Raw genomic sequence first — 12,739 nt, 5'->3', positions numbered from 1 at the left:
TGGGTTGTTAAGCTTCAGATCCGTCGAAACTGATGCCACGGTCAGAACTACAATATTTTCACAGCCGTTATATTCTGAATTCAAGGGCCGCTCCAAAGCTTTGTGACTGGTTGCAGTGAAGCGTCTGGTCTCGTCATAAAAGCGCTGCACTTCCCATTACACAATATTTTCGCAGACCCTTATTATCATTGCTTCAGGATCGATTCAACAGGGTATCTGGCCCGTTAAGCACCTGTCCCCGTCGGAACACCACTCCGTCTCCAGATCCCACTGCAATCGTCGTCACTGAATCTTCTATCTATTAGGACCCGATTCAACAACAGGGTATTTGGCAGTTTTGTCCCTCACTCGCCAGTGCAGGCAAAACCGCTTCCTCCAAAACCCCCTGACTAACTCAGCTTGCAGTTTGTTGTATTTGCAAACAATTGTTTGAATCGTCAAATTTGGAAATCTTTTGCGCCAAGCTGAAAAACCTCAAATCCTTCTCTTGGTTTCTCTATCTCATTTCCCCTTCCTCTCATTTCTTTATCTCATTTCATTTTATGTCTCTATCTCATTTCATTTCTTTATCCCATTTCATTTCATGTCTTTATCTCATTTCATTTCTTTATCCCATTTCATTTCATGTCTTTATCTCATTTCATTTCTTTATCTCATTTCATTGCATCTCAAAAAACACAGAACTTATTTATCTCTTACCACCGATCTCTCCACCGCACTCTCACACCTATAACAATGACTATCTAACTAATACAGAATTTGCTTTAACAGGTTTCTGCCTACCTTGTGATTTAGAGCTCTTGTGAGAATGCGGAGGATCGATCGGAGCAGCCTAGACCTCGAGGTCTGCGGTCTTTCTGGTCAAAAGATTCCTTCTCAGGATCAGGTCTGTCAAAAAATGTTCTTAGGATCACGTCGGGGTCACCAAATTGTCAGGCGTGTTGGTTTATCCTAAATATGAGAAGATGAGCCGAACTCCGTTTGTTCAATCAAGTATTTATTTAGAAAGCAATGAAAGGTATCAATCAGCAAAGCAATGGGCATCCAACAAGTCGCATCAGAACACGAGACCCATCAGAACGCATCAAACAGCCGGCGCCTGTCTATTTCATTACAGTAGATCTTGGTTCTTCCTCCTCGAAAGTGCGCAGGCGTAGGCCATCCTCTTGGTATTGGACTACGGAAGTGACAAGGAGCCACTCCCAAGGCCTTGACACAGCTGATGGCATGTGGGCCAATGGTGTTGACAATTGGAGAAGAGATTATTGTGATCTTGCTATATCAAAACAATATTCTGTTTGTACAGACATTCAAAACAATGTAACCAAAACAACGAAACAGAACTGTGACGCTCACACATTCTAATTTCAAGATTACACACTAGGAAGGAAAAGGTTATTTATTAATCATTTGTATAGAAAACATTATATCTGGCTCAAACTGCTTCTATCTTTATTCATTTAGAGTTGAGTCAGACAGAGAATATAGGTAAAATATTGAAATCCTAACAATTACTCAAGTTCTAGTTGCACCTGAAAATTAAGCCGATGATCAAAGAGATCCTTATTACAGTATATACCATGATGTTTTTCATGGTATTATGTGCCTGTACGATTTTGACAGTGGAGTGAACTATTGTGCAGGTGATGATGTACACAAGGACATTATGCCAACATGTTCTGCAGAGAACAACCACTTGACTGAGAAGCGACAGTCAGTTTTGACCAGCAATATATGTTCAATTGGTAATTGGGCTAACTGAAGGCAATTGTACCTAACCGTTTGCAAAGGTGTGCTAAATCATTTTAAATTTGTGCAAGCTGTTGGAAATTGTACTTGTCATTGCAAGGATGAGGAATGAGATATTCCAATCTGTTGTGAACAAGTGCCCAGTTGTTTGGAGGTTTGCACGTGTTGTTTTGAGAATGTCATTTCTGTTTCGTGAAATGAGCCAAAGCAATGGAGAAAAACTGTAAACACAGGCTGCATTTAGTATTGTTAAGGGCATTCCCTTAGTATATGTCCCGGCTGTACACACATCCTACAAACTCTTATTTGCTTGACGTGAATTTCTCTAAAGTATTCCGCACCCAGCGCAGTATTAAATCTGGCTGAGTAAGGCAGTGATTGGACCTGATTATTGAATTTTAGCTTGAGGAATCTTGTCCCGTCCGCCACGTTGGTACTCGACCACATCCTCCTCTTGATTGGTGACACAGCCTAATAATATTTTGCATAAAGACGTCGTTTTAAAGGTTACCTTTGTGTATCATTTAAGCTTGTGTAAATACAGTTACAATACTTAGAAAATAAAATTATAAATACATTTTGTAGTTTTCTGGAATTAAAACAGTCAAATATAAATCCCATTTGGAGTTTCAGGTGTAAAAAGCATTGTAGCCGAATCCAGTACAATTTAAGTAAATGGGAACTCCTTCAAACGAATAAAATCAATTTGAGAAAAAACTTGTAAACTACAAAGGAGTTCAATTAGTCAGGTTATTCCATTTTGTTGTCGGTTTGCTTTAATGTCACAGTGTCATTGATTGCTATTATGTCTAAGATTCCTTTGATTTCTCAGCAGGGCCATTTCTATGCCTATACCAAATGTACCGGTTGCAAAGCTGAAATATTTATACAATCAGAGGAGAAGAGAGAGTGGGTGTTTTGCCTTGGCCGAAAAAGAAGGTAAAGATTACACCATGAAGCCCGTCTCACACCATGATGTAAGACACCATCCATAGGCAATACCATTACTTTTCTTCATACTTATCCTATTCTTATAATTATGTGTGCATAATTTTGTATATAATATTTTAGTATTAAGTAGCCCCTAATGAAATGTGAAGTGAGTGTTTGAAATAGAAGTAAATCTGTAAAGATGAATGTCACAGCCCGGCTCACGACGGTGACAATGAGGGAGACGACACGGGTGAACTGTTACTATTTTTATTTATTTAACAGAATAAATTATAAGCAACAACCAAAGTCTCCAAAAACAAAACAGAGAAGGGTGCTGGTGTCCGGGAGAGCCAACCTCTTGCCGTAGGTAGAGCGAGAGAGACGAATCTGTCAAGCCTTTTAAAAGGGCAGAGCACACCTGGCCGAGATGTGCTCTGATTGTCGCTGATTTCCACTCCCCCTACAGTTCTGGGGAAGAAAGAACAGGGACACCTAGTGTCCAGGTGAGGGTGGAACGGGTCGTCACATCAATAAGTTCAGAGAGAGACTGAGATGCCTGTGTTCAGCACCTCACTGACTAACTACATAGTGAATATCAAAGACTGTTACTGAACATATTTGGAGACTTTTCAAAGTAAATTCAAACATTTACACTGTTTTAAATTTTTCAAAGTAAAGTCAGACATTTTAACTGTGGAAAAGATCATTTCAGGATACTTCAAAGTAGACGCAGACAACTGGTCACATCGAAAGAGCGTGACAGCGCAGGAGAAACAGGGACCGGGCCCTCAACATGAGATAAAATCAGTCGGCGAACTTCCAGCTCCATTCGTTTAATTTCCCCATGAGTCACATCCTGGAATTTTGTGTCAATAACTAAAATTTGCCCCAGATTATCACGAGGATCCTGCTGACATTCTCCTTTAAACGTTTATCCCCGATATCCATCTTGAAATGATCAGCAATTTTAATTAATTGATCCCACGAACAGCGGTCAAATAACTCCTCTGACGGAGCACTCAGAAACTCATCCACAGTAGCCATGACTGAAAAACACAGCTAACCTGCCTGAATATTAACATTTAACTCTGTGCACCAATGGTCACACTCCTAAAGCTGTACACAGCAACACGTCACTGCAGCGCTGTCTCACTGACTGCTGTGATGGAAATCTGGAGATACAAGAGGCTGGAAACAACAAAGTTATCTACGTGTATTTAATAAGGGGCTTTCTGCAGAAAGGATCAACACAGGGAAACCACAAGGGTCTCAGAGTGAGGATGCAGAACAGTCAAAAACACAGGTCTTATATAGGAGGACTGAGGGCTGTCCCTCTGAACCAATCCAGACAGGTTCCAGTGTGGGTGAAGGAGAGGCATCTAAACATTAGCAGCTGATTCACTTAGGTGATAAGAAGACATACACTATTTCCATTGATGTGTAATTAAGTCACAAAAGGTCTCACCGTATTTCAACACCAACAGTTCCGACCATAAAACAGCTCAAGTCATAAAGGTCTCTTGTCAAGGCTTCAAATGCTTACTATCTAAATACAAAATAGTTTGTCAGCCATGTTTAATTAATTTTTCTAATACAAGTCTCTCCACTTCCCTCTGTGGAAAAAAATGATATAATTAATGAGAACTGTTTACAACACTGGTGTGGAGATTATAATCATATCTAATCTGTCCAATTCACTATAAAATTCCATAAAAGGCTAAATAAACGAGGTGGGAATGGAGGATATACCAGCCTGTATCAGCACATTTGTGAAACATAGTTACTATCACATGCAGCTAACATATGTAGTGTATTGATATTAACTTATTAAAATCAAGTCACAACCAAACACACAACTCTATAGTTAACTTGCTTCAATCATTTCATTAGATGAGTTCAATTAACGGTAATTTTTATAACAATTACATATTAAAAACCACTTGAGGCATGTAAGCATATGATTATGATGATAGATAAAGCATAGGTTGTGTTGTTGTTGTAGTTTCAAGGTTACTTACCTCTAGACCAGCCGGACCAGCTACAGAACAGCGCTAACCTGTTAGCAGCGTCGGGTAGCATGTAGCCTAGCTCCTGGCTAGGCTACATGTAGCCTGGCTGTCAGTCTTCACTCGCGCTCCTCCTCTTGCCCATTGATTCGTTAGCCAGGAACGAGGAGGAGTAAGCTACGGCAGGATGGCGCCGGGGGAACGCCACCTACTAGCCTCATTCTCACTCTGCAGAAACCAATGGGTGACGTCACGGACCCTCCGTCCATCTATATATACAGTCTATGGTTGGAATACATCTGTCCTCAGAGCAGCGGATGTATGACGTCACATCCTCTGTATATTATTGTTCGCTCCGAGACTCAAAGTGCGCAAAGAGGAGGAACATGTGCGACGTGCAGCTGCTGCTGATGTCGGTACATGAGCGGATCAGCGCTGCCGCTGAAGACTTTCTGCTGCAGGTGGAGAAAGGAGGAGAAACGGCTCAAGTCCCGGCGCTGAGAGCGATGCTAACCGAGCGGCTAACGGTGGCGGCTGAGGAGATCGTCTCAGTGTTTGAGGAAACCGTGGCGGTGTATGAAGACAGAATGGAGCGGTTAGATTGGTCAGAGCAGGAGATCTACCGCCGGAGGAGGCTGCTGGATGCTGTGATGAAGCCCGAACTCCAGCTGCACAGAGTCGGTAAGTCCCTGGAGAAGCCGCTCACAGGCTAACAATAGCTAGCGTCAGCTCTGCTAACATGAGTTGACCAAACTAACACTCCGTAAAGGGAATGATACGTTTAAAACAATGTCTGGTTGGTTAAATTAATGAAATGTGTAGATAGAAGGATTAGGAGCTTTGACCCTCCCCTGCAGCCAGTGGTCACATGTCCTTGATATTCTTCTGCAAGATGCTGTTAGGAAGCTCAGCACACGTCTGGGGTGTTCATGCGTTTTGGCTCCTTTTGTGTAAAAAGTCCTCCAGACTGCTTCGTCTCATCCTGAAAAACAGACACATATTGTGGGAGTAATTATGATACTGGCATATTTTAAAATAAGTATAATTTCTATATTGCTGTTGTGTCATATTAATAACAATAGACCCTTTTTTTTAGATGCTTGATTTCAAATGATTGCTGTGACACAATGGACACTAAGCTCCCTGTATGTCATAGCAGCGCTAGACATAGTTGCTAGATAGCAACGGGAGAATCTAGGTTTTATTTCAGTACAAAAACTGGTTTACAACGTGGATTGATTCAGTCACTGGAGTTGTGCAGTTAAGATGATTCCTGCTATTGTCAGCGTGTTTGTTTATCCAAAATATGAGAAGAGCCGAACCAATGGTTTGGTTCCATCACGTATATATTTAGAAGCAATGAAAGTTTAACAGGCATAGTCGACATTCATTCACAGCCTTGGCTAAATCAGGTAGCATGGGGTAGACAATAATGGTAAGCGTTCATAATAATTACAACAGTAGGTGTAATGTGATAGGTTAAAATATTGGAGGGGTGTCGCCGCAAATCAATTTTGTTCTCCCTAGTTCGATGTTGTGTTTCATAAACTAGCCTTGAGTAACGAATGTTGTGTTCCTGCTCTATCGGCTGTAAGAACTAAACCACAACAATGTCACTTTGATCAAAACAGGTGTGAGACTGACCAGCGTTTTGAAGCTAATATCGATATTAAACACTAAGAGGAAAAAGGTTATTATTAATAATTTGTAGAAAGGCCTTATAAAGGCTCCAGTCCCCTCCTTTTTTTAAATTGTACAGAGTTCTGTTTCCATACTCCTCTTCACTCACAGACACACGAAGAAGCTAAGATTTTGAAATCCCAACACTATTCCAGTCTATTCCTATTCCATTCCACGTGTTGATAATCGTAATATTTTACGCTTGTTTCAGGACAAAAAGTAAAACTTGCGGTTCTGTCTCTGTTCCAACTGCCATCTTTAGAAATCTCCCCTTGATGCTTCAGCTTCAAGTACTCGTGCATCACGGTTGTGCTGCTGTGATCATTTTAGATTTGCAGTGTTTACTGCTAAACACTCATCAAAAGCACGACTGTTTGCCGTCCTGGCTCCTAAATGGTGGAATGAGCTCCCCATTGACATCCGGACATCAGAAAGTTTACACATCTTCCACCGAAAAATAAAAACATACCTCTTCCGACTTTACCTTGAATAAAAAAAAAAAAAAATATATATATATATATACTAACAACTTTTGAAACTAACACTTTAGTAGCACTTAAATGACCCTTACTTAGAGCACTTTGTAGTTTTGCTTTATTTTGAAGAAATTGTACTTTCTTGATTCTTGTCATCCTTGGTATGTACCCTCGGGTTTGAATGCACTTATCGTAAGACGCTTTGGATAAAAGCGTCAGCTAAATGTAATGTAATGTAATGTTTGGTCTCCGTCTAAAAAACTCCCACACTACTGTTGTGAACGAGTCTGTGCAGAAAACCTGCTGCAGTGTTGTTCATGTTCGAAACACAAACCCTGGAGAAACTCTGGAGACAATTCTCTGGTTAACCCACAGGTCACGTCTGAAAACAGCTTAACCAACTAACTAACCTCCCCTTGCTATGCTCTGCTCGTGTCTTAGATTGTTTATTTGGCCTCAAAATATAAAACATTTTATCCTGGAAACACTTGGTTTAACCCAGCTAATTTATCGAGCTGCGTCGTAAGACCAACTATTAACCATCTCAACATCTCTGCTTCCTGAGTGTGATCATTCAAAAATAATAACAGTCATCATTAAATGACACAACACAAGTTTTTAAAACACTTCAGGATACTCTGAAATTATAAACGTGTGTATTTGTGTTTCAGTGTGTCCTGCAGACGTACAGCAGCTGATGGTGAATAAAGAAGAGGTTCTCCCTGTGCAGCAGCAATGGAGCCACCTTGTGGACCAGGAGGACCCAGAGCCCCCCCACATTAAAGAGGAACAGGAGGACCCATGGACCAATCAGGATGGGGAGCAGCTTCAACAACTTGAGCAGGCTGATATCAAGTTCACATTGACTGCTGTCACTGTGAAGAGTGAAGAAGATGAAGAGAAACCTCAGTTGTCACAGCTTCATCAGAGTCAGACTGAGGAGAACAGAGCGAATTGTGGAGGACCAGTACCAGCCAGGATCTCAGGTCCTGATCGACATTTACAACAATGTACTGAGGACAAGACTGTAGACAGTGAAGATGATTGGATGCAGACCAGGGAACCTCCGTCTTGTTTAAATACAAAAAGTAACAAACAGCCTCAAAGTGATAAGAAATGTATAACTGCTAAGAAAGCATTTAGTTGCTCTGAGTGTGGTAAAACATTTAGACAAAAGGGGGATCTAACTGTACATATGAGGATTCATACTGGAGAGAAACCATTTAGTTGCTTTGAGTGTGGTAAAATATTTAGAAGAAAGTGCCATCTAACTTTACATATGAGGATTCATACAGGAGAGAAAGCATTTAGTTGCTCTGAGTGTGGTCAAACATTTAGACAAAAGGGGTCTCTAACTTCACATATGAGGATTCATACAGGAGAGAAACCATTTAGTTGCTCTGAGTGTGGTAAAACATTTAGCCGAAAGTTCAGTCTAACTGAACATTTGAAGATTCATACAGGAGAGAAATCATTTACTTGCTCTGTGTGTGGTAAAAGATTTGCCTACAGTGGTTCTCTAACTTTACATATGAGGATTCATACAGGAGAGAAACCATTGAATTGCTCTGTGTGTGGTAAAAGATTTGCCCACACTGGTTCTCTAACTTTACATCTGAGGATTCATACAGGAGAGAAACCATTTAGTTGCTCTGAGTGTGGTAAAACATTCAGCACAAAGGGCAGTCTAACTGAACATATTAAGATTCATACAGAAGAGAAACCATTTAGTTGCTCTGTATGTGGTAAAATATTTGCCAACACTGGTTCTCTAACTTTACATATGAGAAATCATACAGGAGAGAAACCATTTAGTTGCTCTGAGTGTGGCAAAACATTTAGACAAAGGAGCCATTTAACTGGACATATGAAGATTCATACAGGAGAGAAGCCATTTACTTGCTCTGAGTGTGGTAAAAGATTTAGACAAAAGAGTCATTTAACTGGACATATGAAGATTCATACAGGAGAGAAATCATTTACTTGCTCCTAGCGTGGTAAAATATTTAGACTAATGGGTAATCTAGCTGCCCATGACCAGTCAAACAGGAGACAATGAATTTACCTGCTCTGTGTGCTTAAAGATTTAAGTTGCATCGTTTGTAACAAATATTTCATTCAGATAAGTCAGCAACTACTCATATTGTACATATTAATTGGTCATTATTATACACATTAATAGAGAAATTTGAATCCCCTTTAACCTGTCTTTAAATGTTTTCCTTGCAAAGTATGTATATGTATGTTCTTAACCAGTTCAAATGATTAAATATGTTTGATTTTAATCAGTGTGCTTACTGATCAGTGACCGAAGAGGCGGTTACAATTTGAAGGGACATGTGACCATGGCTGTAAATAGTAAATGGATTTGTATTTATATAGAGCTTTTCTAGTCTTGATGATCACTCAAAGCACTTTACAGTACAGTTTTACATTCACCCATTCACACACACACATTCATACAGTGCATCTATTAGGAGCACTTTGTCGTTATATGAGGGATAATTGAGGGTTATGCATCTTGCCCAAGAACATTTCGGCATGCAGATGGGGATGACTGGGGATCAAACCGGACCTTCATGACGACCGCTATACCCCTTGGCCACAGCCGGCCGTTGGTTAGAAAAATACATTTCTCACAGGAAGGTTCAGAGAGAAGTGACCTGAAGGATTTCAGTGGCCGCCATTATAAGAGCTGTCCGTAATCTGAATGCTTCCTAACTTATCACCTTATAGTGGGGCATCTAATAGAAAATTTGTGCAAAATGTGATACAAGCACCAAATTTGGGATGGTGGTTCCAAAAGGTCTACTTAACAAATCTGCCTGACGTGCCATTCAAAAATCCAAGATGGACGCCGAACACTGTACTTGTTAGATTTGAATGATCTTGGTGTCTATTTCTATGTTTTCTTGAATGCTGAATCGAATTTTTTACTTTCACTGGCATTATAATACTGTAAATGGTAGAAAATGAACACTTTATATAAAATAACAACATGACATCAAATAATACTCCTAAAAAAGATGATCTCTCCAACGATCTCTCCAGAAAACAGATATTAGACAAATACAGACATTCCAGTTGAACCCTAGAGTCTAAAAAATGTTTGGGACAAATACTGATAATTCAAAAAAAGAAATACTGATCAACTTTGTGCAAAATCTTTCACTGAAAGCACTCAGGAACCTAAACCTCCACATTGTGAGGCTGAATCTAAACCTCTGGACCAAGCTCTGTCAGACGTACGAGGTTGTTGAGCCAAGTGGGAATAAAATATACAACAATACTTTAAATGGTGTCTGTTTCAAAGCAAAGAGAGATGGAGAATCATTTGTATGCAAAGTAAAACTTATGAAATGAGCAGTGACGTTTCTAACGCACGTTTAAATTCACTGCAAACCCTAAACAAAGGAGTCTGTCATCACTGGACGTCCAATTGTTTTCCTTGGATGGTTAAAAAAACAAAGCTAATGTCTAATCAGAAGAAAGAACAAAGACTCCACACAGAACGACCCCAGCAGGACCAGGACCGAATACGTGGTCTCACAACTCAGTGAATCAGGTCACAGTTATGTACAGAATGTATTTGCTGTTACAGATTAGTTGAATACTAATATCATCTTTAGGACCCGGATGCACAAACAGCTTCGTGCACTGGCCACACGGAGCTGTCGAGGAGTAAGAGCTGAACTTCCTTCAGATCTTATCCTGAGATCTGAAGTGTGACTGAAACCACACACTCATTGTTTGACCCCTACTTTACTCGTTAGGATCTTCTACGTATAGAGAACTCAATTTGTGATGATCAGATCCAGTCCTGTCACTTCAGTTCATCAGAGAAAAGGTTCTACATCTGCATCACATGATCCCAAACAGTCATGTGACATTAGAGCCGTTAACTGTTTGTGAGGAAACACTTTTCTCTCAGAACAAATCAGCAGATCATCTGAGGCCATAGATAGATTTGAAGGGAAATTGATTTAAATTATCAATTTAATCTTAATTCACCTAAAGTACACAGAGAGTGATTTTAAGAAATATTTTTTTTATTATTGTTATTATTTATATTATATATATTATATATATTACATAACACTGTTCAAATCCATTAAAAGATTATATCCTTAGATTATTTGATCCTATGATGCTGTCCTGTCACATAGATAATTGGATCCTTTGATACCATAGGTTATTTGATCATTGGACTTACATATAAAAGAGCAACAGGTACAATTGACTTATATATAAAGGAACAACACCTCTCATGAGTCCAATCACACCATTAGTAGACCTCAGTTGCACGAGAACCTTCTCTCTGACAACTTCTTCAAACTGCGACAGACGACAGTCAGCAGACAAGTGCTTCACAGCAAAACTACTTTACAAGAACTTTTCCTACATTGGATCAACTGCTTTCATCAAACATGGAGAAGATCAACTTCTCCGCAGACACAGTACGTTTTGTTCTTAGCAGGAGAGACTTCAAAACACAACTGTCTTTTATTACTTTAATGTAGTTTTAAAGACTTTAATAGCAGATGAGTGTAAATTACTAAAGTCCATTCAGCTCTGTCTGTTTTAATATATCTGACGTTAGGATGGGACTGTGTATTTATCTGTTAAATCTATATTTGTGTCTTTCAGTCTCTTGGACAAATGCAGTCGGATGAAAACACTCCCGCCCTCCTGGCTGCTGAGATCACTGCTGTAAAGCAGGCAGGGCCGGTCTCTCCTACAGGTGACATGGCAACCGGTTGCCTAGGGCGCAACTCAGAGGGGGGGCGCCAAAAACTGCCCCAAGCAAAAAAAAAAGATATACATTTTTTTTGGGCTGGGCAGAGTTTTTTGCGCCCCCTTCTATACGTAGTACTGCCCAAAATATTGTATTTAATTACTTTAACAGTGATTAAAGATTATCCTAATAATATACGTGATAGTCACGTGGGTTTATGTTTCATTTGAGAAATCAGTAAATGACAGCAGCACTTAGGTGGAACGTTTGCCACGTGAGCAGTTGCACCCTGCCCTGTCTCTTTGGGGGTAACGTCCGCCCACTTGCCAGATGCAGTCTGGATGAGGAACTGAATGCTCTGTGTCTTTATTGCTGCTGCATCCATCCTGTATTCTACAGGTGAGTAGTGAGTGAGAGTCACCTACGTTAGCTCCTAAAGCTTCGCTTGATCACCACAGGTTACATTGAGACATGTTGATGTTGTTTGATATAGACACTCGCGCCACTAGGTGGGCGGGGCTACATTAGCCTGTATAGGTGTTTGTTTTACATGCGCGTCGTCCTGCGGGCGGGTCGCGATAGTATATTGTTTACTTTACAGTGTGTAGTTCAGCTCCGACACACACAGACTCTGTTATTAAGTCATGTATTGATATTGTGCCTTATAAAAAACAGTTATAAGCTAATGGTCATTAGGTCTATATTGTAAATGTTTATATTTTTTTATGACTGATAATGTGTGTTAAGATGTTGGACGTAAAGAGACACCATAATAATTTAATGTATGTTTTATGCACTTTAAAATGCAGTTACACTCAGAGAAATGCTTGTACTTGAAATTGTGTTTAATTTGAATAAGATGCAGTCCAGATGAGGAACTGAAGGCTCCGTGTAGTTACTGCTTCTGCATTCATGTTGTATTCTACAGATATACTTAGTTGCTTTGGTATCAATCTTGGGACCCGTAACATATATCTCCAACCAATAGTTTGACATTAAAAAAAATATCTAACATTGGCCAAAAATCGAAAAAACGGTAGGGGTACTGGCTCCTTGGTGTTGTCAGAACATGCTAGCACATTGAGGCTTATGGTTAGAGTATGTGTGTCCAAGCAACTTCGACAAAGAAAGAAAGTTTTCGTGGAAAATCATTTTGAAAA

General features: G+C 39.9%; 1 protein-coding gene across 1 annotated transcript; it reads left to right on the top strand.

Annotated features, from left to right (window-relative positions):
* Positions 1-5,256: 5,256 nt before the first annotated feature.
* Positions 5,257-8,984, top strand: LOC133933447 (zinc finger protein OZF-like). Its single transcript, XM_062380561.1, has 2 exons — positions 5,257-5,369; positions 7,516-8,984. The coding sequence occupies exons 1-2, from the start codon at positions 5,276-5,278 to the stop codon at positions 8,835-8,837; spliced, it is 1,416 nt and encodes a 471-aa protein (XP_062236545.1). The 5' UTR covers positions 5,257-5,275; the 3' UTR covers positions 8,838-8,984.
* Positions 8,985-12,739: the final 3,755 nt, after the last annotated feature.

This window comes from Platichthys flesus, chromosome 22, assembly GCF_949316205.1.
Source record: "Platichthys flesus chromosome 22, fPlaFle2.1, whole genome shotgun sequence".
In the NCBI taxonomy this organism is placed as follows: Eukaryota; Metazoa; Chordata; class Actinopteri; order Pleuronectiformes; family Pleuronectidae; genus Platichthys; species Platichthys flesus.
This window is presented reverse-complemented; position numbering and strand designations above follow the sequence as displayed.